The 26,265-nt window shown below is 53.6% G+C and overlaps 2 protein-coding genes across 3 annotated transcripts in view; one reads left to right on the top strand and one right to left on the bottom strand.

The window, feature by feature from the left end:
* The window catches only part of Tet3 (tet methylcytosine dioxygenase 3), a 94,210-nt gene extending 78,893 nt beyond the window's left edge, over positions 1 to 15,317 (top strand). For both annotated transcript variants that reach the window (XM_055596391.1, XM_055596392.1), the window contains exons 6-11: positions 630 to 838; positions 1,647 to 1,797; positions 4,098 to 4,187; positions 4,609 to 4,746; positions 7,030 to 7,366; positions 7,909 to 15,317. In XM_055596391.1, the coding sequence (XP_055452366.1) occupies positions 630 to 838; positions 1,647 to 1,797; positions 4,098 to 4,187; positions 4,609 to 4,746; positions 7,030 to 7,366; positions 7,909 to 9,692 (2,709 nt within the window). In that variant the 3' untranslated portion in view covers positions 9,693 to 15,317. The remainder of the gene's footprint in view (positions 1 to 629; positions 839 to 1,646; positions 1,798 to 4,097; positions 4,188 to 4,608; positions 4,747 to 7,029; positions 7,367 to 7,908) is intronic.
* Positions 15,318 to 18,320: 3,003 nt separating this feature from the next.
* On the bottom strand, positions 18,321 to 25,427 carry Bola3 (bolA family member 3). The gene is made up of 4 exons (XM_055596402.1): positions 25,333 to 25,427; positions 23,610 to 23,733; positions 21,985 to 22,073; positions 18,321 to 18,510 (listed from the first exon to the last, which is right to left on the bottom strand). The coding sequence occupies exons 1-4, from the start codon at positions 25,384 to 25,386 to the stop codon at positions 18,445 to 18,447; spliced, it is 333 nt and encodes a 110-aa protein (XP_055452377.1). The 5' UTR covers positions 25,387 to 25,427; the 3' UTR covers positions 18,321 to 18,444.
* Positions 25,428 to 26,265: the final 838 nt, after the last annotated feature.

The raw sequence follows: 26,265 nt of genomic DNA, 5'->3' as shown, positions 1-26,265 counted from the left end.
CCAGGTCTACATGGTCTACACAGTAAGTTCAGGACCTGCCAGGACTACATAGTAAGATTCTGTCTGAGAGGAAGAGCAGGATGATAGGATTTGTAAAGATCTCGTTTCCCTTTTGTTCCTACAAACTGAGAAGCTAGCTGTGCTGGGTTGGAAAAGCTCAAGTACCCTGGGTTGGGACCCCCTGTCTGGTTAAGCAGAGCTAGGCTTTCCAGCTTTTGGGGAGCAGATGTCCCCACTGATGCCCAACTTTGTGTCAGGCCCCTTTCCACAGCTGGGTGGCAGGGAGACCACATCTGTCTGCAGCCCCGGTCCTTCTCTGACCTCCACGCCCACACAGCCGTGCGGTGTATTTTGGAGGCGCCTGACTGTTTTCCACAGTGTTATGCTCTGCGTGTGAACACACACACTCCCTGGGACATCGTAACAGTCTCTGTTTCCAGCCCACAGTTTCATTTGTTGCTCACAAACGTCTTAGACTTCGTCGTGGTTTTTTTATTTTGCTGTTTCTTCTTCCCTGACGGCACTGTCCTAAAGCCCCATAACTCCACGTCTGTGGGGTGGTGAGGGGCGTGCACCGTGCAGAGCTGTGCACCCCCGCAGGGTCATAGCTCAGTCCCATGTCTCTGCAGGTGATCCGAAGACACACACTGGAGGAGAAGCTGCTGTGCCTGGTGCGGCATCGGGCGGGCCACCATTGTGAGAACGCGGTGATTGTCATCTTGATCCTGGCCTGGGAGGGCATCCCTCGCAGCCTTGGAGACACCCTCTACCAGGAGCTCACCGACACCCTCCGGAAGTATGGGAACCCTACCAGCCGGAGATGCGGCCTCAATGATGAGTATGTGCTGGCGTGGCGGTGGTGGGGGATGCGGCCACGGGGTCCTGGGTAATGGGCAGCAGGCACTGGGGTACCGGGCAACCTGAGCTCCAGCTTTGCTGCAGCCCCAGATCAACATTGACCTGTCTTCACTGGATTTTCCTATCCCTTCCTTGAGATGCATTTAGTCTCAGTAAAGTTACCCTTTAGGTATATAGTTTAGAGGGTTTTGTTTTATTTTTGTTGAGACAAGATCTTACTATTGTAGCCTTCGCTGGTTTGGAACTAGCTATGTAGACCAGGGTAGCCTCAGACTTGGGGAGATCTGCCTTCTTCTGCCTCCAGACCAACTTCTGGGTTTAAAGGCATTCTCTACTAACCCCAGAAGTTTGGAGGATTTTGATAAATATCTGTAGTCATGTTGCCTAGTCAAAATTGAGAACCAGGGGTTCATGGGATGGCTCAGTGGGGAGAGGTGATTACCTGACCACCTGAGTTCATGGTAGGAGAGAGTAATTCCTGAAGTTGATGCGCACATGTGCAAGCATGCAGAACCCTGTACCCCTCATCTACAGCCCTTCCCCCAGCCCTCAACAATGTGTCTTTCCTGTCCCTCTAAGTTTGCCTCTGCAAGAGTGTCCCTGCTAGACTCATACATTGTGTAGCCTTCTGGACAGGCATGCTTTACTAAGCAGGAGTGCTCAGAGGACAACCGTGCTGGGAAACTTGGAGTTGTGGGCTGGAAAGAGGACTTCTTGTCACTAGTGGATGCCAGTAGTGTTAACAAAGAGACCACATCTGCATGCCTGGCCTGTGTTGTACCTTGCAGCCGGACCTGCGCTTGCCAAGGCAAAGACCCCAACACCTGCGGTGCCTCCTTCTCCTTCGGCTGTTCCTGGAGCATGTACTTCAACGGCTGCAAGTATGCTCGGAGCAAAACACCACGCAAGTTCCGCCTCACGGGGGACAATCCCAAAGAGGTGAGGAGAGCGTTTGGGGCATACACCCCTCCCCACCTGCACCCTTAACAGCTCTGCAGAGGTAGGACTGGCCGGCTACGCCACAAATGCGCAGAAAGCCTATCTTGCTTGGCCTGGGTTTTTGGTAGCCTCACCCTGCTGAGAAAGAGCAGGTGGGGGGAAAACTGAGGGCTGCTAGCTACATCCTCAGACTCTTGCCACGTACACAGCAGCTTTAAAGGACTTACTCTGAATGCTTCGGTTGCAAAAGCAGATATTTCATCTGCATTTGATCCGGTTGTTTCTTATGGGACATTTTTTGGGGTGTAGGGATAGAGGAGGAAGGGCTTGGTGGGGTATCCCTTTCTCCCCCAGGGCTGGGCAGACTTTGGGGCCGTTCATGCAGCCATCTGGGCCCTTTCCGTCCCGGGCTGGGAGCCTGTTGTGGTGCACACACACAGGGTTATGAAGAGGCCTCATCTCCATGGCTTCTCGCCCTGGCTTCCCTTCCAGGACCTCTCTTTTATCCCTGTCCCAATACAACAAGGCCCTCTGGGCCTGGACTGCAGCCTCCACCAAGGGTGTAGCATCTGTGAGTGCCAGCTGAGGCCATTTCTCCCTTGCCATATTTTCTGTGCTCCATGCTGCAATGGCCAGAGCAGAATGGACACACTGGCTTTTCACCTCTGCTCCCTTCCTTCCTGCTTGTGCCCCTAGTGGGTGTGGTCAGGGGACTGGTCTCTCCCCTGGGGTTCAGGCTTCCTGGCACACTGATGCCAGTCTGGCCTTCCAGAACTCAAATCTCTGAGTACTGGAAGGGTTTCCCACTCTGCTGAGGACAGGGCCATCCACTGGGCCACCTCTTCTGTGCACCATAGCCCATGTAAACATCTTCATGGTTTTGTTCTCCATAAGTAAAATGAACCATTTTCAGGGATTAGAAAGATGGTTAAGAGCACTGGCTGCTCTTCCAAATGACCCGAGTTCCTGCCCAGCACCAGAGTGCCAATGCCCTCTTCTGGCTTCTGCAGACACCTGTGCATACACACATGCCATAAATACACACATATAAAAATCTTTTTTTCCAAATTCAGTTTTTTTTTATCAGAAAACCTTTAGATGATTTTGTAAGCATAAAATGCTCTTATTTGATAGCTCTTTGTAAGCTAGGATCCCCTCCTCCTGAAGCAGCAAATGTGGCTGCCTCAGTGGGTTGAAGAGCTCCAGGGCCTAAGACTTGCCAGCAATAAAAAGATGCGATGGCTTACTTTCTCCAAGAGCCATCCCTGGTTCTGTCAGTCGCCGTGTCCTGAGCACTTGCTGTGTGCTGGGTTCATGTGTGTCTGTTATCCCGGGACCACCCATTTGCCCAGGCAGCATTGCCTACTCTACAGTGACCTGCTCAGACCTAGCAGGACTTCACAGGGAAGGAGGCAGGGTCCCTCCCGGGCCTGTGCTTCCCCAGCTCAGGAGCCTTTGCCTTGAAGCCGTGTTACTTTGGCCTGCCTGAGCTGGTGGCAGCCCCCAGACAGCTGTCAGAGCGGTGGCCAGGCCCGACACAGCGTCATGTGGGTTGCAGTGACTGTTGACTGCGCCATGTTCCCAGCTTCTCAGCTTGCTGCTGATCCCTTCTTCATAAATGGTGCATGTTTATGCTCATGGCCTCAAGTCCCTACAGGCCTGCGTAAAGCCAGAGAGGCAACAGGCATGCTGCCGCTCCGTGTGAGAGGACAGCCACCACTTGGTGTAAGCTGTGGCGGAGCCTTCTTGATGCTGCTGCACACAGTGGTGGCTCTCTAGTACAGGAACCACTTGGAGCCACTGAGAGACCTAGTTTGTCACTAACTTGCGTTTCAGAAAGCTGGAGCAGCCAGGGCTTTGGATTTGTCTTGACACCTGGCTAGCAACGGGCTCCGGGCCAGGCCGACTGTAAATCTGCACCGCAGGCCGGACAGTTTCTACTTTCTCTAATGTGGGAACAGATCCACACCTCCTGAAAGACCCCGCCCACGGCAGCGCACCTGAGACCATTGTATTCAGCTCTGAAAGCCAGGGCCCGCTGTCCTGTCCTGGACGGGAATGTGCGTGACTGACCGTAGCTTAGCCGTGAGGGTGACTGCACCTTCCAGCCCTGGCTTTTCCTGGTGAGCCTCAGTGTCCCCAGCTTTAAAACAGACACAACAGAGGAGCACCGAAACCCTGCAGATACTTGGCTTCCTGCCTTTCCAGTGGCACCCAGCAATGGTTCTGGTGGGGCTCGTTTCTGGCAGGAGTTTGCCGGTGAATGCAGTTCTGAATATACCTCACTGTTCTCTCTGCAGGAGGAGGTGCTCCGGAACAGCTTCCAGGACCTGGCCACTGAAGTTGCACCCCTGTACAAGCGACTGGCCCCCCAGGCCTATCAGAACCAGGTACTAGCGCCAGGCTCTTTCTTCCCGCATGCCATTGTTCCTGATGTTGGACAGTGGGAGTGCGGTCCTTTGTATTCGTAAAGGGCTCAGCCTCGAGTCTCCTGGAGCCATTGTGTGCGTCGCGTCGATGAGATGCTGTGCTTCTCCGGTCTGTTCCCAATTCCCATCTTCCTCCTTTGTAATCCTCTAGTGCCTCTATCTTAGCTTCCTCTACAGAGGCTTGAGTTCCTGTTTGCCTAGGCAAGCATGCTTGAGCTAACCAAGGAGAGAGCGATTCCTTCAGGGCCAGGGCCTCTCAACTGGGAAACCTTCCTCCCATGGCCCAGATTCATGAGACAGCTGTGATCTTTAACCTGCTTCTCTCTAAGACCTGGACCCCAGGTGCAGCCTCCTGAACAGCTGTTCTTGGCCATTCATACAGGTGACCAATGAGGATGTGGCGATCGACTGCCGCCTTGGACGGAAGGAAGGGCGGCCCTTCTCGGGGGTCACAGCCTGCATGGACTTCTGTGCCCACGCCCACAAGGACCAACATAACCTCTACAATGGGTGCACTGTGGTAAGAAAGCCTGGTCCAGTGGAGGGGGCCAACTAATGGCTCTGGGAGGCATAGGGAGGCATGTAGAGACCATATTCTTGGAGCCCTAGGCAGTGTTACCTAGATAGCCGACTCCTGCCCTTCCTCACAGAAAATCCTCACAGCAATAGAGACTACTAGGACCAGGTTTGCCTGCTAGGCTGCATGACCTGAATAAGAAAAAAAAAAAAGGTTTAAAGAGCGTGAATGGGTCTGCAGAGACATGCGTGTGTGGGAGAAGCAGGGAGGCAGGCAGGGCTGACTGAGGTGGAGACCCTCAAGGGAATGCCACCACTACTATGCTTGCGTTTCAGCTGGGTCCGCTTCAGACAGGGCGGTGGGGGCTGGAGAGGCTGTAGGAGAAGGCTGGGGGCCCAGACCTGAAGTGCTAGAAAGGACAGGCTCTCTAAGATGAAGAGAACCAGATGGTGGGGGCACTCGGGAATAGGAAGGCGCAAGAGCACTGGGAGGTCATGTAAGCTTTCAACTCACACAGTCTTCACTAAAGGGTTAACTGCCAGTAGCAAAACTTTCTACAGGCTTTCATGCGTTAGATTGGTACGTGTGTGTATGCAAGTGGACTGTAGTTGTGGGCAGCTATGTGCACATGTGCTTTCAAGTGTGCATGAGGTCAAAGGTCAACCGTTGGCGTTCTATGAAGCAGTCTACCTTTAGGGGTTTTAGTGTTATTTTTTGGAACCTGGAACTGTGCAATTAGGCTAGTCTGAATGGCCAGTAAGATGAACCCCACCCGTGCTTGGCTTACTGTTTGGGTCGTAGGGGCTCGAGCTCAGGTCCTCAGCTTGCACAGCAATAGCTTTATGCACTGAACCACCTGCCTCAACCCCTCAGTGTAAACACTTCGGAGTCAGGACTTGGAGACATAGCCTAGCAGTCAAGAGCACTCGGCGCCTCTTCCAAAGGCCCTCAGTCTGTCTCTCAGCCAACCACCTTCAGCTTCAGGGGACCTGAGGCCCTCTTGGCCTTTGTGACACACGGCATACATTCCCACAGACACAGACACACACAGTTCGGAGAAACAAGCCCTTTTAAGAGCCCTTGTCTGAAATCTTAATAGAGATAATGGCAGTCAGCATTTGGTGGCTTCCCTGCTCCTGGGGGGGGGGACCGTGGCCACACAAGCTGTATGGGGTCACAGTGTGTCTGCCTGCTGGCCTGTGGCACGCTTTTCCTCCATGTTTCTAGTTGGCTTTCTGTGTCCGCGGGTGTAGATTTATCTTGAAATGTGTCGGACCTTCATGTGTGGCTCTGATATCAGCTACTTAGCCAGTCCCCCCACAGACGCCGTCCGTATGCCATGGGGGTCCCTGCAGCTCTGTTCAAAAATGGCGGCTTCTGGTGTTTCCAGGGAAAGCTGGCAGTTGCAAGCTTTAGTACTTGTTTGTTTCCTAAAACACAGGATCCTGACTGCTGGATCAACAAGGTGGGCCTCTTACAGACTAAAGGGACTGAGAATCTTCCTCTGTTTCTCTTCCTCTTTATTTCTTTATTTTATGTATGTGAGTGCCCTATCTGCATACAGAGCCTGCACGCCATTATAAATGGTTGCCATTGCAAATGGTTGTGAGCCACCATATGGTTGCTGGGAATTGAACTTGGGACCTTTGGAAGAGCAGCTACTGCTGAGTCGTTTCTCCAGCCCCTCTTGCCTCTTAACTTCGCCTTTGAGGGTGTCCTGTTTATGTCCTTACTGTTTCCTTTTTAATCATAGCTGCTGTCTTTGACATTTGTAAAGTTCCTTAGGTGTGTTAGGGACAGAGGCGGTTCCCATCATGTCTCACCCTTTGTTGTATTTGACCTTTGCTGGTTGTTTATCACGTGGGGTATTGGAGAAGGGAAGGCAAAGGCTGAGGACCAGTTGAACTTGGAATATAAGCAGGGGAAAACAAAGTAAATGATATTAGAAGATTCATACACAATAAATACTTGCACTATGGTTTTTAAAATGTTTTTTAAAAAAATTGTGTATATGGTCCTACATAGTCCAAAAGTATTACATACAAGTCCACGTGTGTGTAACTAATGCTTATAACTATTTTTTCTGAGGTCGTTTTTAATAAAGAGAGAGGTTACCTTAGAAGCAAAGGAGCTGAGTGGTGAGGATTCAGGGAGAAGACGTTAGCCCGTTGATGGAGCGGTGGCGGGAGCAGCGGTCATGAGGGTGTGATGGGCCAGGGCGGTAGGGCTGTGTGTGGGTGACCTGCATGTACTCCAACCCCACGTCTTCTCTCCCGTGCGGGGCAGGTCTGCACCCTGACCAAGGAAGACAATCGCTGCGTGGGCCAGATCCCTGAGGATGAGCAGCTGCACGTGCTGCCCCTGTACAAGATGGCCAGCACGGATGAGTTTGGCAGTGAGGAGAACCAGAATGCCAAGGTGAGCAGCGGGGCCATCCAGGTGCTCACAGCATTCCCTAGAGAGGTCCGGCGTCTGCCCGAGCCTGCCAAGTCTTGCCGCCAACGGCAGCTGGAAGCCAGGAAGGCAGCAGCCGAGAAGAAAAAGCTACAGAAGGAGAAGCTGAGCACACCAGAGAAGATCAAGCAGGAAGCCCTGGAGCTGGCTGGTGTCACCACTGACCCAGGTAAGCAAGGGCCCCCCTGGCACAGGGATGGATGGGCCCTGCCCTCGAGTTGCCTCACCCCCAGCTCGTGTTACACTGGCCTTTAGAGGGGAAGGTCCTGAGGTGGTGCCTTCTGCCTTTCAGAAAGGTACCTGTGAAGTGCCTGGATGAGCAGTTGCCTTCTGCAGCATGCCCTGAGTGTATCTAGGGAGAGATTGGCGGGAGGGGGTGGTGAGAGCCTGAGCTCCCTGAGCTCTGCTGTGACTCCATGCCCGCACCTAGGGAAGATGAGCTTCAGTTGAAACTAAGGCATTTTCTGGGTCAGACGGTAGAGCGGTGGCAGAGAGGACACGGGCTCTGTACAGGCTGTTTCCCTCCACCTTAGGAATTTTTAGGGATGCCAGGGAGCATGTTCAGAGCTCTCCTCAACACCTCATCCATCCTGCCTCTCCAGAGAGATAACGTCTCAGGCCGGGAAGGAGCTTCCACCCCCTGTCCTCCACACCTAGATCCAGGCTGTGGTGTGTACCTTACTTTACCACCTTGCCTTCTGCCTTCTCCAGGCTTGTCTCTGAAGGGTGGATTGTCCCAGCAAAGCCTGAAGCCCTCCCTCAAGGTGGAGCCACAGAACCACTTCAGCTCCTTCAAGTACAACGGCAATGCGGTGGTGGAGAGCTACTCGGTGCTAGGCAGCTGCCGGCCCTCCGACCCCTACAGCATGAGCAGTGTGTATTCCTATCACTCTCGCTATGCGCAGCCCGGCCTGGCCTCCGTCAACGGCTTCCACTCCAAGTACACACTTCCCTCCTTTGGCTACTATGGCTTTCCTTCTAGCAACCCTGTCTTCCCCTCCCAGTTCCTGGGTCCCAGTGCCTGGGGACACGGGGGCAGCGGTGGTGGCTTTGAGAAGAAGCCAGACCTCCATGCTCTACACAACAGCCTGAACCCGGCCTACGGTGGTGCTGAGTTTGCCGAGCTGCCAGGCCAGGCTGTTTCCACAGACACCCACCACCCTTCCGCTCACCACCAGCAGCCTGCTTACCCAGGCCCCAAGGAATATCTGCTACCCAAGGTTCCTCAGCTCCACCCAGCACCCAGGGACCCTTCTCCCTTTGCTCAGAGCTCCAGTTGCTACAGCAGATCCATCAAGCAAGAGCCAGTGGACCCTCTGACCCAGGCTGAGTCTGCGCCCAGAGACTCTGGTAAGATGGGCAGAGCACCCTTGCCTGAGGCATCTCAGAATGGGGGACCCGGTCATCTGTGGGGACAGTACTCAGGAGGCGTAAGCATGTCCCCCAAGAGGACTAACAGTGTGGGCGGCAACTGGGGGATGTTCCCTTCTGGGGAAAGCCCTGCCATTGTCCCCGAGAAGCTCAATTCTTTTGGGGCCAGCTGTCTTACCCCTTCACACTTCCCGGATAGCCAGTGGGGCCTGTTCACTGGTGAAGGTCAACAGTCGGCCGCCCACCCTGGAGGACAGCTTCGAGGCAAGCCATGGAGCCCCTGCAAGTTTGGGAATGGCACCTCCGCCTTGACTGGTCCCAGCCTGACTGAGAAGCCGTGGGGTCTGGGCACAGGGGATTTCAACTCTGCCCTGAAAGGTGGTCCCGGATTCCAAGACAAGTTGTGGAATCCTGTGAAAGTAGAGGAGGGAAGGATCCCCACACCAGGGGCCAACCAACTGGACAAAGCCTGGCAGGCCTTTGGCATGCCCTTGGGCTCCAGTGAGAAGCTATTTGGGGCCCTGAAGTCAGAAGAGAAGCTATGGGATCCATTCAGCCTGGAGGAGGGGACAGCTGAGGAGCCTCCCAGCAAGGGGGTGGTGAAGGAAGAGAAGAATGGCCCTGGAGTGGAAGAGGAAGAGGAGGAGCTGTGGTCAGACAGTGAGCACAACTTCCTGGATGAGAACATTGGGGGTGTAGCTGTGGCCCCCGCCCACTGCTCCATTCTCATTGAGTGTGCCCGTCGAGAGCTGCACGCCACCACACCGCTCAAAAAACCCAACCGCTGCCACCCCACCCGCATCTCGCTGGTCTTCTACCAGCACAAGAACCTCAACCAGCCCAACCATGGGCTGGCGCTCTGGGAGGCCAAGATGAAGCAGCTGGCAGAGCGGGCACGGCAGCGGCAAGAGGAGGCCGCACGCCTGGGCCTGGGCCAGCAGGAGGCCAAGCTGTACGGGAAGAAGCGCAAATGGGGGGGTGCTATGGTGGCTGAGAGCCAGCACAAAGAAAAGAAGGGGGCTGTCCCCACCCGGCAGGCGCTGGCCATGCCCACAGACTCGGCTGTCACCGTGTCCTCTTACGCCTACACAAAGGTCACTGGCCCCTACAGCCGCTGGATCTAGGTGCCAGGGGCCAGCGTACCTCAGCGTCGGGCCCGGCCCGAGCTGCCTCTGTGGTGCTTTTGCCCTCATGCCCGGGGGCGGGTTGGGGGTGCAGAAGTCTCTCTATATCTACATATATGGATATGCCTATCATATATATGTATTTATGGTCCAAACCTCAGAAACTGGCCCGCCCTTTCTCCCCTACTTCCCCAGCACTTTGAAGAAGAAACTACGGCTGTCGGGTGATTTTTTTTTTTTTTTTGATCTTAATATTTATATCTCCACATTGTTTTATTTTTTTCCCCTTGTTTTGAGGGGCTTTTATTTTCTCTTTGTTTTTAAAACTTTATCCTTGTATATCACAATAATGGAAAGAAAATTTATAGTGTCCTTTCACAAAGGAGCGTAGTTTTAAATTCCATTTAAAATGTGTATTTATTGGATTTTTTAAACGCAACAATAGTAATGGTTACAGATGGGCAGGAAAGGCCCACAGTGCTTCCTGCCTGGCGAGCCCAGCCTCCTGGGAGCTGCAGGTTCTCCCAGCTGTCTGCCCCTTACCAAGCAAGGTTAGCATGTAGCCCTGGTCTAGTCCTTCCCACAGGCTGGGGAGCCTTTGGGACCATCCTGTTCCCCTCCGTGGAATGGGAGAAGCTGTAGACATCTGGGGGCCCGGCCTGGAGATGCTGGTGTTAGATGTCCCCAGAAACCAGGTTGGAAGTAGACAGATTCAAGCTTGCTAGTCTCCACACTGAATCCTCTCTGTCCGTTATTGATCAAGTCATACGATGTCCTGGTTCTCTAGGCAGCACCTCATGCTGGAGCAGGAGTCGAGGCTCCTAGGAGCCTTTTCCCATCTTATCAATAAAGCCAGTGAGCGCTGCGCTGAAGGAAGCTTAGTGGCAATTTATTTAAAAATTGCCCCAAAGTTTGTCAATACTGAAAAAGGGCTACTGAATCTTTAAAAACAAGAAGTTGAACCCAAGCTGTGAAGAGCCAGCGTGCAGGTGCTGTGCGGTGCTCTGCGGTGCTGTGTGGTGCTGTAGTATTGGGCTGGGACTTTCCTGACTCGGGGCAGGTGGCGTCCTGCCAGAGCTCAGCAAGCCAGTGTGATGGCAGGCCACACGTGGTCCTTACTCCTGGATCTTCACACGGGACAGTGGTGCAGTCCTCCAGCCTTCTCGGGGCATGGCCTACACTTCATTTAAAGTGCAAAGGTCAGGCGTTTTCAACAGGTTGCTATGCTTTTCCTCCTTCGGGGGCCAGTTCTCCATTGGATCTTTCTTTTCTCCCTCCTCCCTTCCCACCTCCCGTGTAACACACCCATTCTAAAATCCTGGTGCATTCATTTAGTTCTTTGAAGATGAGAATGTTGGTGCTTTAATTTCTGTGACATTGTCAAGGTTGGGCCTGACAGGTGGACGCAGCGCTTGTCTGTAGCGAGTCGGACTTGGTGGAGTGTTCGTTTTTCCCGAGGCTGTCAGCCACGTTTCCAGGCTGCCGGCGTGGGCGTGTGTGGTGAGTGGGGGCTTCGTCAGGACACACACGGGGTGGCAGCTGCGCCCGAGACGGCAGTTATCAAGCAGGTCTAGCCAGGTTTGGTCTTCACAGGCCGAGTGTAGCAACCCCACGCCCGTGCTGAGGCGGTCCGAGTCCCCGAGCTTTGTGGTGCCTTGTGCCAGAGCTGAGAGCCGAGCAGCCGAGTGTTGACTGGAGCCCAGAAGCACTGGCGGAGAGGGGCTAAAAGGTGTCCTGAGCATTTTTGTGGTCCGGTTTTAACTGTAAATAGTGAAAAGATTTTTTTAAAGCACTTTTGCCTAGATTTAAACAGCAACTTGAAAAAGAATAAAAAGTACATTTTAACATGTAATTGTGGGAGAAACTAACTGTAAATAGTAGCTGAATATTTAATGTGCTTTGTCAATCCACCTTTACCATATTCTGTAAAGCTGCAATTATTTTACAGGACAAAAAAAAAATGAAATATTATTGCTTTTGAAATAAATACCCAAGAGCTTATCAGGACTTAGAATTATTCAGATTGAGATTTATAGGCAAGCCTCTGGCCCCTCTGTTTGACAAGCTAAAGGCGTCAGAGTCTTTAAGGCGCATGCTAATTTTCTAGTTTTGAGGGAGAGTTGGGTCCTTTAAATGCTATTTTGCTTAATCGCATCAGTACTTTTACGCAGGTCTCATCTGACTCCGTGCTTAGGTAGATGCGGGGGTGCCTTGAAAAACTTCATTTTAAATAATCTTAAATATGATATTTTACAAAGCATTTGGAGAATGTGACCGTGTATACGGCCCATGGAAGCCCCAGGTTGGCTGTTGGCTTGCAAGGTCCCGAGCGTGGCCCCGGTGGTTACGATGCTGGCGGTGTGTGGATCTTTGACGTGTATTCAGTATGCTCCTACCCTCCTTGCCCTTTGGTAGCAAAGCCGTTAGATGAGCAGAGAAACCAGTACAGGCCAAACAGCATGTGACGTCCATCCCCGAGTCTGCACAGCCTTGCTTCAGAAGCTCGAGGCCAGGAGTGGGCTGCTGGGAGGTGAGGGGTTCTCTGTGGACCTCTCGGGTCCTCGTGAGCACTGTCTCAGGGCTCAGTGCTGTGCTGTGCTTGAGCCCATGCTGATCGTCACACACTACACGTATGACCTACCTCAAATCTGTCCTTGAAATGAGCATGCTTTAGATGTGTATTTAAGACGTAACTATGCACAGTTCTCTATCCCCACCCTTTGCTGCTGAAGGCTTCTTAAAGAGAAAAAAAAATCAAAATTTTTATTTTTTACTGGCACTATCATTTTTTAAGTCCTGAAGATGATTGACAAGACATTTTTATCATAAGAAGAAAAATAAAGCCATTGCAACTCAAGAACCTGACGGCATGAGCGAGATTCACGAGTATCATTAAAGCGAGGGAGATGATGGCATTGGAGTCCACTCCCAGCGTGCCCCATCCATGGCCACAGTCCACGTGCAGTGCAAGCCTTTGGTGCCCGCCCCCTCCGCCTTGTTTTTGTTCTGCTTTGTCTTTGTTCTCCCTGCTGCTGTGTGCAAGAGGGCTTTGGAGGTTCTACCCTAAGAGATCTTCTTTCAGAATAAAAATCATTTTGCAGCAGGTTCTCACAAAATAACTGGTGCTAGCTGGAGAAACCATCTGTCAGCAGCTGTACTGAGGGGGTCATGTGAAGGGGGGGGTGTTCGGTCAGAAGTCTGGTTTTTAGCGGGGCCTGAGCACCCCACCCATAGCTCTCCTGGTGCTGCTTCGCTTTTAGCTGGGGTGGCCCTGGTGCACGGGAAGGCCTTGTCGGGTCCTCCCACCTGCCTCTTAGGGGAACAGTTGTTTGCAGAGCCAGGGCTTGTTTGAGGGCTAAACAGCAAGGACAGAAGTAGTGGAGCTCTGTTGCTTCATAGCTGGTGGCGGTGGATGTGTGAGCGTGGTTGGCAGTAACTGAAAACCCAGTGTCACAGAGCGAGGAGACTTTGTTGAATGCCTTGAGAGGTCAAAGCAAGGCCAAGCTGGTGGAAAACTGATAATATCCCTGATGTGCCTCAACCAATCTCTTTCCTTTTGTTACTGAAGTGTGTTTTCTGGACGTGGAAGCATTTTTATGAATTGAAATAGTCTAATAAATGGTGCTATGGTGTTTCAATGTGACTGTCCCTGATCTCGTCTCCCTGAGGTGCTATCAATGTTTGAAATCACAACCAAAAACAAGGTGGGCTCCCGTCTCAGCTTTTCTTTCCTTCTATTTTGGTGCTGTCTTTGTAGACCTCTGTTTACCACGCTGTGTCAGCTCTGAGCAGTGTTGTGGGTTTGGTTCGTTGTTGTTCCCCTTGGTGGCCAAAGCTAGGCACGTGGAGAAGGCAGCTAGCCCCTTGCAAGGACAGCAGTGGCCGGCCTGCCTGGGTGGGCACTGTGGGTTTGTGTATCTTCTCAGGCCAGATTAGAAAGGGGAGAGGGTGGCTTTTAGGAAGGAGAGGCAGGGCCCGCCTCATCTAGTATGGCAGGTGTTCTCCTGTGGCCCAGGGTGCTGACCCCAGAGGGGACAGGATGTGGTCCAGGAAGAGCGCCTTCACCTGGCCCCAGCAAGGATGGGGTGGCTAAGCCTTTTGGTTCTTGCCGCTCACTGGTCGCTCCTGGTGCTCAGACTAGAAGGCAGGTGCTTTCTTTGTCCCTTAATGCCACCAAGTCGCTTTTAGTTGGTGCTAAACTTCTTGTGTCCACATAAGCTGATGTAAATTTTAAGAACTTGACAGGAAGCTCCATTTTTACATCATCCACTGTCACAATTTTTTTTTTAAATACCTCAAAAACAGGACATTGTGACAACTTAGGTTCCATGAGGGTATGATACTCACAGGTTGTCCATTGGGTGTCTTCCTTGACCTTGACACATCTGGGGTCATTCTCTCTGCTCACTCTTTAAGCAGTAAAGTGGCAGGGAGCCCAAGGGAAGGAGTGTGGTTGGGTTTTGTTTTTTTTTTTTTTTCCATTCTCTAACAGTTTTGCTTTTGAATAAAATGTGAATCTCCTCTGCCCATCTCATCGAGCTTTCTGTCATGGTTGCCGTCATTTGAAAACTTCACAACTCCTAGCGTTACCTGCTATCCTGCCAGGCCAACTTCACCACATACCCTGGACCAAAATAACACGTTGGAGGTGCACACCCGAACCCAGGCTCACAGCCCCCCCCCCCCGCCCCTCTCGCACAGTTGCTTCCGGGAGCACCGGTCTCCCGGGTAGCGCTGCCCGAGAGGGCAAAGCAATAGGCCTCTGGCCTGAGCAGAGACTCAGCACGAGCCAAGTTCTGGGCTGTGGCCTACGGGTCAGTGAGCTTTCCAGCCTGCTCTCGTTTGCTTCTGTTATCAGGGATGCTTTCGTAGGGTGTTGTTCATGCTGTCCTCGCTCTGACTACCCGTCGTTCAGGGGGAACCTCATTCTTCATATGGAGACTCCACATACTAATTGGCTCATCTGGACAAACCCCAGTTTTCTTGATTCCAGTACAGATTTGTTTTTCTTTTGAAGGGGGAAGACAGACAGGAGTGGTGTCATTTACTTTTCTTGTGTTTAAAGAAGCAAGGACCGGCTGTCTCACAGCACAGTAATGCTCTAGACTTGATCAAGAACCCTTGCAGCTTTTGGATGTGTTTTATTTCTTATCTCTTTGAATTCCTGTTTGGTTACCTGGCTTCCAATGGAGGTGAACTTAACAACCATACTTGAATATTCCGTCTTGACTTTGTAAACTGTGGCTACTTGAAATGAAGTTTATCTGGGGTTGATGGATGAATGGTAGGTTTTTGCAATGTCTCAAGGCAATAGGATGTGTATTATTAAACTGTAGATATCTTAGTACAGTAAATTTATGCTGATAATTTTATTTTGTATAATTTTTACCTTTTTGTTAATATTTTCCTTCCAGTTATTGGTTTGTCTCCTGAGCTACGGCCTTCCTTCCCCTTTCCTTCTCCCCCAGTGTTTCAGTAAATTTAATTTAGGGTGCCTAGAAATTGCAAGTATGTATCCTTTTTTGATTTGTATTTTATTATAATTTACACAAACAACTGGGTTTGTGAACTGTATTACTCCTGGCATCTTTAAAATATTGTGGGTGTTTTAATAAATTTTATATTTATTTTTTGCACTCAAATTCTGTGTAAGCTCTTTTTCCTGCCTCTCACCTTGAACCAGAATTAAATTGTGACATACGGTACCCTGCAGTTTTGCCCTTCTGGAATAGATTATAGACACCCAAAGGAAGCCTGCCTCAGGGAGCAGTGAGGGACGTGTCATCTGAGTACATGAGGCCACAGACCACTCCGGAGTATCCTCCATCAGCCCCAGGCTCTCTCCCTGTCCACACTGCCACCTTACAACTGCTAAGGAACGCTGCATTCTGATGGCTCTGAGTGAGCCGCAAAGCTGGACTCCAGGTTCTTCTGTTCCTGGGGCACGGGGGGCGGGGGGGGGGGGTCTCTAGGTTGTTCTGGTAGGCTGGGCCTGGGGGGAAATTGTGAGCTGAGACATAGAAAAGGACAGGAAGCTGCCCTCTTCTCCCATTTCCTCTGCCTGAAATGTCCCACCAAGGGGATCTAACAGGAAATGAGGCACTCAGACTAGAGGCCAGCTTGGTGGTGGTTTGAATTTTTGCAGAGGAGCCTTCTAGAAATACATTGACACACTATCCAAGGTCCTGTTTATGTCTCTGTGTCGTTGGTTTTTGTTTGCTGCTGGTGGCCTTCCTGATGTGGTGAGAAAAACTCACAGCTCTAAGGACTGGGAAAGTATCCCAGCTCTGAAGGGGAACAGTGCCCCAAGGGTATCCTGAGGCACAAGAGCCCAGGAACCTCGAAGCTCTGAGAGCCCTCCTCAGCAGGGACATAGCAGCTCCTAGTGGAGGGTTTCCCCAACCCCTGATGAACTGAGATGCCTAGGAGCCTGAGCGCCCCTCCTCCAGCCAATGCAGCTAGCTCCCAGGGGTGGGTTGCCCCTGAGAGCTTGGGAGCTTAAACTCCTACTTTTTCTTTTCTTCTTTTGACAAGAGTCACAATAGGCACTAAACCTCTTAACGACATTTATTGGAGGGACCAATCCAGGAGAGGAGGGATGAATCCAGGAGCGGCTGCCTCTGCTGGGAGACTGGGCAGACACAGCGTCTACGTAGGATTTCTTAGGAGGCGGAGCTTTCAAGGGCAGGGATTGCCAGAGTGTGGATTGGTGGGATTCCAATCCTGAGCGCAGGGTTCTCCTGCTCAAGGATTGGTGGGGGGTTGTCCAGATTTTACCACAAAATAGCAGAACCTGGAATGAGTCCTACTGAGGGGCTGGAGATGACAGTCCCAGAGGCCTAGAGGGAGGAGCCGGCCGCTGCAGCTTCCTCAGGCAGGGCTGACTGCTGCTCTGCCTTGAGGGGTTACAAAGTCTACAAAGTGTCCCAAATGTACAAAGAGCCACTCTGAAGGCGGTAGACTGCAGCAGGAAAGTGTGGCGGTCGTGGACAGCTCCTAGGACAGCGACAGCAGGCTTTCTGAGGCAGGACTGTTGTCGATTCCCACAGCAGCAGGCTGAGGCAGGAAGAGTCGTTCAGGACAGCTCCAGAGGAGCTCACGGGAGGGGCCACTCTGTCTCCTGTCTCAGCCCCGGGGCAGGAAGGCGGGGCGGGAGGACTGGCGTGGAGGAGGAGCTCCGGCCTGAGCTTCCGTCCTCATGCATGAGCAGCCGGCGGCACTGAGCTGCAGTGTCCGAACACTGAAGGCGCCGCAGGCGCCCCCACCACGCCCTTGGTTAGCCACCAGCCTCGCGTGGCTGCGGGGCCAAGGCTGCGCAAAACTGTTTCGCCCTGGCCTCACGGTGCTCCTCCACCGCTGCACGGCTCCACAGCAGCTTGCCAGGCTGAAGCTGTGAGCGCCACAAAACCAAAGCTGACCTCTCCACTCCTCCATCTTCCTCCCAATCACGTCCTCACACCAAATCCGGGCTCTGCCCTCTCAGTGTCCTCCAGCTGCTTGCTCCGTGTGGACTGACTCACAGGTGACATGAGCGTGTCATGACAGACACCTTGCCCCCATGGCCAGGGAGGAGAGGACCACAGCAGGGCCCTCCAAAGCTCGGCCCCAGGCAGGTTTTCACACTTTGGTCTAAACTTGGAAAGATTAAACGATTGCCACACAGACATAAGAACTCGAGTGTCGATGCTCCGATGCTCCGGGCACCCAGGCTGGGGAGACTGCTGAGCTGGGAACGTGCTTGCCACCGAGTTCAGTCCCCAGGACTTAGTGGAAGGAGAGAACCACATGTTCTTTGCCCTCCACATGTGCACTACGGCACCAGCACACACATGCTCACATCCATGCGCGCGCGCACACACACACACACACACACACTTATTTTTAAAAAGAAAGCTGTCACCAGGTGTGGTGGCACATGCCTCGATCCGGTCACTCCAGAAGCAGGGGCCAGCCTGGTCTTCACAGTCAGTTCCTAGACTAGCCAGAGCTCTGCAGAGAGACGCTGTCTCAATAGATGAAAGCTGTTGAGCAGGGTGTGGAGGCTGGGCCACACTGCAGAGAGCCTCCAAGCTCGCAGCAGCCACTGACTAGGCTATGAAGCAGTCAGCCCTCAGAGCAAAGGTACGGAGACGGCCACTGGATGTGGGCACACGCACACTGGTGAGCCGGCTTCTGGAACAAGGCAGGCCCTGGGCTGGAGGCCCATCACCTGCACCCTCTGCCCGACAGCATGGAAGCAGAGACAGAGGCGACACTGACTCAGCAACCACAACGTCCACCAGCCTCCACAGCCCTGGTTTCCAGAACGGAGGCTGGCGCTTCTCGGAGTCCCTCCCCCCGCCCCCCAGAGCCCAGGGTGAGTATGCAAGGCTGGGGAAGCACAGGTCCTGGCAAGCTCGCCTCCCACCAGATGCGGAAGATGGGGCCTTCAAACCCAGGTCCAGGCAAAGCAAAAACAGCCAGAACTCTGGCCTGCGCTCTGCCCGGCACTGGGATGAACCCAGGACCACTGCGAACAAAGGCCGCTGCTCCGGGGAGGCGGGGCCTGGAGCACGCACGTGCGTGCCTGTTGTGAGCAGTAGCTATCTGTGGGCTTTAATTAACTCTAAATAGATAACATAGCTCCTGTAACTATAACATAGAACTGTTTATGAACAAAAATAGAGTTTTGGGGGGCAGGGATTTTCTGGAAGGCGGCTGTGAGTGAGGCGCAACAGCTTCAAGCACCAGCCGTCGCGTGGCCAGGGCGCCGTCAGCGCTTGGGGACGGACGTAAATATCCGAAGGCCGTGCATCCCCTTGATCTCTTCTTTCAGTGCCTGAGAAAGAGAAGTCACGGTCAGCCCTGTTGTCTATACCTTGGCTATGGAGTGCTCTGCCTGGCTCTGTCTGAAGGCTACTTTGCACATGTTTGTTTAAGCAATTTTTCCTTCAAAACACTTTTGGCTGTTTGGTGTGTGTGCACGCGTGTTTGCGTCCGTGTAGGCACACCGCGTGTATGTGTGGCTGGAGACCTGAGTTTGACACTGGATCTTCCTTGAACGCTCTCTAAATATCAAGGCAGAGTGTCACCTAGCCTCCAGCTTCCTGTTTGTGCGGGTCAGTCAGCCAGCAGACCCCAGGGGCTCCCTGCTTCGGCCTTCCAGGCGCCGGGCTCTCACGCCCACCCAGTACCGACAGAGACCCTGTGTGCAGCACACAGATCTGTAGCACCAGGGCCTAGGTTTATGCGGGCTCTGGGAATCCGAACTCAGGTCCTCACACTCGCTCGGTACCCTCTCACCTCCTCCCAGGTCCCCTATGCTCTTCTGTCTGCTTGCAGCAGGGTCTCACCACGTAGCCCTGGCTGGCTTGGAAGCTGCTCTATAGAGCAGGGTCCTCTAACTCGTACAGCCCCACCCTCCTCGGCCTCCCAAGTGTTGGGTTTAGAGGTGTACACCAGGGCACCCGAGTCCCCTTGCAAAGGTTTTCACTCAATAACACCTAAGTTGTTGAGGCCCAGGCACCAGGGTAAGCTGGGTGTTACCTTGAGCTCAGGAGTTCAAGTCCAGCCCAGCAAGGCAAGAAGACCCTGAACCAAAACTTAGTCAAAACTGCAGCTGAGGCTGAAGAGATGGCTCAGCAGTTAAGGGTGCTTGCCGCTATTGCAGAGGTCCAGGCCCGGAAGCTCCCGTCCGGGGACCTAACGCCTCCTTCTTGCCTCTGGCCACACCAGGCACACACGAGATGTGCATGCGATAGCCAAATAAATGCACACGCAGGCAAAGCACTCACACACATGAAGTAAAAATGAAGAGATCTTAAAAGCCAGAGAGTGACTGAGAAGGACCCTGATGTTGCCCTCTGGCCTACACAACACACACCCATTTGGGAGCCCATGAGCCACCCCACACCAACTGTATGTCCAAACGGAAGCCTTAACTCTGCAGACAAATAGAAATGAGCCTGGAAAAGGCCTCCTACCAGAGTCAGGCTCCTTCCCTCGGCTTTGTAGGCCCAGGGCGCCCCCTAGTGGCCACTTCCCACTACCCCGGGCCACTCCCAGGGCAGCTAGGTGGGAGCCTAGCCATACCTTCAGGTCACGGTCCTCTATCCGGGGAGCTTCGAGGCTTTGCAGGTCACTGTACGCACTCTCTCTTCCCAACACCTTCCCCAGAGCTCTGTTAAACCTCCCGAGGCTGCTCAACCCACACAGTGTCACCTGTCACCTACTACAGCCACAGAGGAACCACTGGCAGCTGAGGAAACGGAGGTTCTGGTTGGGGGACGGACGGGCTTGGCTAACGTACCCCAGTGTGGGAGTGGAAGCAGGAGGATCAGTCATGGGGCCGGAGATAATGCATTGTGTTTAAACTGCAGGACTTAACAACAAATAAAAATAAAGTTCATGGCTATCCTCAGTTACATAATGAGTTCAAAGCCAGCCTGGGCTATGAGACACTGTCTCAAAAAACAAAGTACCGTGGGCAACAAGAGGCAGCTTGAAAGCCAGCTGTAGTGGTGTAGGTCTTAAATCCTACCACTGGGAGGCAAGAGGAAGCAGAGATCTCTGGGTGTTCAGGCAGCCTGGATTACATAGTTCCAGGACAGCCAGGGCTACAGTGACACTGTCGTGAAAAAAAAAAAAAAAATTACAAAAAAAGAAAACCCAGCTTGGATAAGCAGTTTGAACATGCTTGTTCACACAGTGTTATACCAGATAGAGGGACACAGAGAAAAAGGTGAAGGACAATGATGACATAACAGCTGAAAACAAACAAACCAACAGAAACCAACTCCGGGCCAGCAACAATGGCTTGCTGGGTAAGAGCAACGATTTGAGCCCACGCAAAAAGGCCACGTGTGGCTCACAGCTGGAATTCTGGCATCCCTACAGTGATTTAAGGGAGGGGACAGGAGACCTGGAAGCTAGCCTGGAGCCCACACAGGGCTGGAACAGCATGTGGAGAGGCCAGCTGATGGCTGCCCCTCACAGCCTGCCTGCGGGCTGTGGGTTCCACAGCCCGGGTACAGGCCTAGGAGAGCCCTGACAGGAGTCAGGGACACATGTGTCCAGGTCATAAGTCAGGGTCGGCAGCAGCTGGAGGGTGGGTGAGATGGCCCAGCGGGTAAAGGCGCTCGGTGAGCCTGGTGAGCGGAGTTCGATGCCCAGCGCCTGCGTGGTGGAGAGCAAGTTCTGCCCTCAGCGCATACGCGTCGCAGCATGTGTGCCTACCCAAACAATAAAGACTGTGAAAGTTTAAAACGGGGAGTCAGAAGGCACAGTGGCTTTGGAGCCCAGCCAGGGGGTGCGCAGCAGCTTCGGAGTTGGGTACAGAAAGAACCTGGGCCAGGGGACTGTTGTAGATGAAGAAAGAGAGTGGCCACCTTGGAGGGCGGTCACAGAAGGGGGGAGAACCCTCCGACGGCATTAAAGGCTGTGTGAACTCAGGGTAGAGGGTTTCCAGCCAGAGCGGTACTTTTGAAAAACTAAACCAGCTGATAGCACACAAGACCTCTAAGGGTGACGCCAAGAGCAGCTGTCCACAGGGAAAGATGTCAGAGACAAAAGCCCAGACTCAGAGCTGGCACACACACTCACACACATGGAAATCTAAAAACATGTCATTTAGCACTGACCACGCTTGCAAATACTATTGAGTGTGTGACGGCAGAAAACACGGAGTGGGCCAGGCAGTGAGCACATCGGTAACTGCCCAGGAGGTGGCGACTAGGGACCAGGAGTCCAAACAAGTCAGTGACAGATGGGCTCCCTGTCCTAAATATCCCTAGCAAAGAGTGAGGCCAGCACTCGCCTAGCATGCATGAAGCCCTGGGTTCCAGCCTCAGGACCTCATAAACTGGGTATAGAAACCCAGCATTTTGCAGGTAGAGGCAGAAGGGTCAGAAGTTCAAAGGCATCCTCAGCTATATAGTAAGTTTGAGACCAGTCTGGTCTCATGAGACCTAGTCTTAAAAAGTCTGGGGCTGGCCTGGGCTTCATGAGACTGTCTCCTTAAAAATCACAACAACAAAGCCCAAACCAGAGTAGCAGTAAACACTGCCAGTATTACAAAAGGAGTTGAAAGAGAACCGTTAGGCGGCCTATTTTCAATTTTGAATGAACTCACATTTGTTCAATCTTAACCTAGTGAGCCTCTGATTTTGTCTCCAGAGTCTCAATCCTGTCCTCCTGAGCACATCCTAAGGGCTGCCTTGCTCTCTCCTGGGACTGACAGTGACAGCCACCACGCCCACTGCTGTGCCCCGGAGGCTGAAGGCTGGGGGGAGGAGGGCCGTCAGGCGCCGCTGACCTGATTGACCATCTGGTGCTGCTGGACGGTCCTCTTCTCTTTGAATTCTTCCGACTCGATCTTAATGTCATACATCGCTCCGCAGCCTCCTGAAACAGTCGAGGCATTTCAGTTACGACTGACGGCGAGGCAGCCTCAAAGTGCCAGACCTCGAAAGAGACATCCGGCAGCATTCGCAAACAGGTGCAGAGAAAGATCACAATCTTATCTGACCATTCACTCCTGGCAGGCAGCCTTGACCCAAATATACTCTTCTTTTTGCAAGGCCCCTCAGCTACCCACACCTGTCAAGTGTGGGCAGGAAAGAGGAGGCGGAAGGCCTGGGGGGCACAGGGAGGCAGAAATTCTCTTTCAGTAAGCCATGGGAAGGAGGTGGCGGGATACGGATTTCCACGGGACCTGTTAGAAGTACAAGCATATCCTAAGGTTTCATCCAAATGTGTGTGCTCCCTTCTGTGATGTAGTCAGCGACTGTGAACCTGATGGATCTAGTATCACTTAGGAGACAAACCTGTGGGCATGCCTGTGAGGGAGTTTCTAGGTTGGAAAACTCACCCTTAAGCTGGAGTCCTGGACTAAAGGAAGAGATAGTGAGCTGGGCGCCAGCACCCATCCCTCTGCTTCCTGACTGGATACCATGTAACCAAGCACCTCAAGCTCCTGCAGCCAAGCTTTCCCACCATGATGGCTGCCCTCAGATGCAGAAGGCCAGGGGGAAAGGACCATACACCCAGCTTCCTCTGCTTCTACTGACAAAAACACTTTTTTTTTTTTTTTAAGTCAGAGTCTCACCTCATCAGACCTCAAACTCTCCACATGGTCATGGATGACCTTGAACCACAACTCCTGAGTGCTAGGATTACAGGCCAGCAACAGCATACTCCATCAATTTTTACATGTTTCTGGGAATCAAGCCCAGGCCTGTGTGCATGCTCGGCAAGCACTCTGCCAACTGAGCTACATCCTCGGCCCAAAGAAGAGATTTCTCTGTGTTCTCCTGACGCAGGCAAATGTGCTTTCAGGGAGGCCATGGAGCCTCCCTAGCGGTGGCAATGCAGAGCTGGCTCTTATCTAGCTGCTTGCACCCATGTTCCTCTCTGGGCGTGTCCGGATAAGGCACCCATCTTCCTCCGCTTCTCCTGCAGAAGCTATGCCCCAGCATGGTGCTGAAGAGCAGCCAGCCGGCAATTCAGAGGTGCAGCAGTACCCAGACGGAGCTTGTCCGCCCTGGTCCCGGTGCTGCCGGTTCTCCTGTCTCCTTTGGCGGCTCTGGGCCTGACTCTTGGGGAAAGCAGGGTAGCTGACAAAGCCTACGGCTCAACGGCTGTAGGGTGTCAGAAGAGCTGCAGTGGGCAGGTTACAAGGTCTATCCCCATAATGGACATATCCTGAGCTCTTGGTGTCTCCACAGAGGGCCCTCATCTGAGCAGAGCTAGTCTGGTAGCCCAGAGTCCTCTCAGTGAGGCTCTGTCTCTGTGGTTTCCCCCTGAAGCTTCTAATGCCCCATCTCCTTCTGACCCAACTGTGCATCCTTATGGCAAGTCGCCTCCTCCCGGCCTCTTTCCTTCAGCCTCTCCCAGACAAAAACAGCAAAACTCCATGGAGAGAAGGGGCGGAAGCCTCACCTGAGATGTCTGTCACTTCGATGGCTGTGGCGCGAGGAAACTTTTCTTTGAGAACCTGGGTCACTCTGAGCTCGCCCTCAGTCTGGGAGGCAAGCATCCGACACACGCAGTGCAGCAGAGGGAGCTGTGATAACAAACGGGAGGCCTGTGGGACTGTGAGATGACACCGGCCTCCACCGGAGCGGCGTCGGCAAACACACCGGCTGTTGGTGAGTGCAGCTGAAGGTGCCACCCAGCCACTCCTCAGACTCACCTGAGCAGGGCCGCTCTAGACTCTTAGGGGTGTGCCCTGGTCTCTGTGGCGTGTTCGTGTGTGTGCAGCTGCCCACGTGTACATGTGCCCTGGGGTCAGAGGACAAGCTCACCCGAGACAGGGTCCCCTGGCTCAGAGCTCATCCAGCCGGCAGGCAACCTCAGGGAGCCACCTGCCTCGCCTCTCCAGCCCTGGGATTTCAAGCACATGCCCCACACCTGGCTTTTGTTTTTAAAGTTTTGTTCTTAATTATGTGTATGTGTCTTTCTAAGTAAGAGTTTGTGCAGTGAATGCAGTGCCTTCGGAGGATGAGGGAGGTATCCGATCCCAGGAGCTGGGGTTAAAGCCTAGTTTTGAGCTGATTGACCTGGATGCTGGACACTGAACTGGGATCCTCTGCAAAAGCAGTGAGCACCCGTAACCACCATCTCCCATGGGTCCTGGGGCTAAACTCAGGTCATCCGTGTGAGCACTTTGCTGGCTGAGCTGTCTTGCCGGCTCTCTCGTTAGCCGTCTTAAAGGCAGAACCGAGTCTGTCCCTCTACAACAGCATCCCAGAGCTGACCCTAAAGCAGGCCCTCTGAAGCAGCGAGTGAGCAGATGAGAGGCACAGCCGCTGTACACAGGCCAGGAAGCCTAAGAGACGGCTGAAATGCAGGCCAGACTAAAGGTCTGGCGCTCGATGGTCTGTGCTGCAGAGAGGACCAAAAGCATGAGGCTGTGACCCTGTGAGTGTGAGCACCTGCAGGGTGTGGGTGGCGCTGCCCCGAGACAGGGGCATTGCTGGGACAACCTGACAGCAGGCAGGACGTGGGGTCGCTAAGAGTTGCAGTGGCGAGCGCTGCAGACACCTCAGAGGGGCTGTCATCTTCGCACCCCCATCCTGGTCACTGACGGACAAATCCCAGAAGACCTGCCCTAGATGACAGTCCTGGGAGTAACACAACTCCTCAGCTTGGAAGGCAGATTCAAGACCAGCAGGAAAAGGGAAACAAGATGGATGAGTTAGAGCTAAAGCCGAGTCTGTAACGGGGAGAAAGACCCGGCACTGTGGTTTACAACGTTATCCCAGGAGTCAGGAGGAATGAAACAAGTTCCAGGCCGGCCAGGGCTATAATTCCAGAATCTGTCTCAAAAATCAACAGGCGGGTGGGAGGATTAGGAGAGCTGGCCCTATGCTGGGTGCCCATTCCAACCGCAGGCTAAGGAGGGTCAAGGTCAGAGGCCTGGTCAGCGTGCGATTTCAGGGCGCGGGCTCGTCCCGAGTGCCCAGCGTCGCTCTGTAAGACAGCATTTCTGGGTCACTGCCTGTTTAGAGGACTGTCGCCTAATCCACCTGAGCTCGGTACCCCAGCACAGCCGGTGCGATGCAGAGGGCAGGAGAGAATGGATGGGAGCGAGCCCCGCCTTCCCGTTCTGACAACAGCCACCCAGGTCCCCCGCAGCTCCGCCCGGGCCCCACCGGCTCACCCCGCGGCTCCCGCGGAGCAGAGGAGCAGCGGCCGCCGGACCCCATGCCGCCATGCCGGGCGAGCAGCCCGCCGCCGAGGTCACAGTGCAGCCGGAAAGAGGGCGGCTGCGCGTCCAGAGCCGCTGCCCTGGGCGAGCCCGCCCCCTGCCGCCCGGAGGCCGCGGTCGCCACCCGGGGCCCGCTGCGCCTGCACGCTGGGCGCCCCTGCCAGGCGGGCTTCCACGCCCTCCCTCCCTCCCGCCCGCCCGCCCGCCCCAGGGCGCCCTCCTCTGCAGCCGGAGCCTTGGGGTGCACGGGACAGGCCTCCTCTAGGCCGGCTCCCCAGGCAGTGCCCTGGGGAAGTGGCCTCACTCCAGAGAAGGAGTTCCTGTGAAAGTCTCGAGTAACGGGGTCTTCTCAGGTTTGTGTTCTTGAAAGCGCACTCCTGTGAGGAGCCGCGACTTTGTGAAGGGGCTACAGGACGGACGGACCTGTGGCAGGAGGGGTGGCCAGGATGTTAGATGAGGGTGGGAGATGGGAAATTGTTTTGGGTTGCCCTGAGTGCCGGGGGACACAGGCCAGCAGAGGCCGAGGCCTAGGATGGAGTCTCTGATCCCAGGACTGTTTTGTGTTCAAAGCCAGCCGGAGCTATGGTGAGTTGCCCGCCATCTTGGACTAACAGGGTGGGAGTGCGGTGGCTGACACTTTTAATCCCAGCACTGGAGAGACAACAGCAGGCGGACCTCTGTGAGTTCAAGGCTAGCCTGGTGGACATAGTGTTTGGGGCAGCCAGGGCTACACAATGAAACCATGTCTCAAAACAAAAATCAAATAAAAATAAAAAAAAAGGCAAAAAAGAGAAGACATAGGATTGTAATGGGGCGCACACCAGAAGGAATGAGTGACCAACAACAGCTGGTGTGCTGTCCGAAAGCAAAGCCCAAGTTCCGTTA

Source organism: Psammomys obesus, unplaced genomic scaffold (genome assembly GCF_907164565.1).
Source record: "Psammomys obesus unplaced genomic scaffold, mPsaObe1.curated_primary_1811, whole genome shotgun sequence".
Taxonomy (NCBI): domain Eukaryota; kingdom Metazoa; phylum Chordata; class Mammalia; order Rodentia; family Muridae; genus Psammomys; species Psammomys obesus.
The sequence above is the reverse complement of the archived record's forward strand: the minus strand, read 5'-3'. Positions and strand labels throughout refer to the sequence as shown.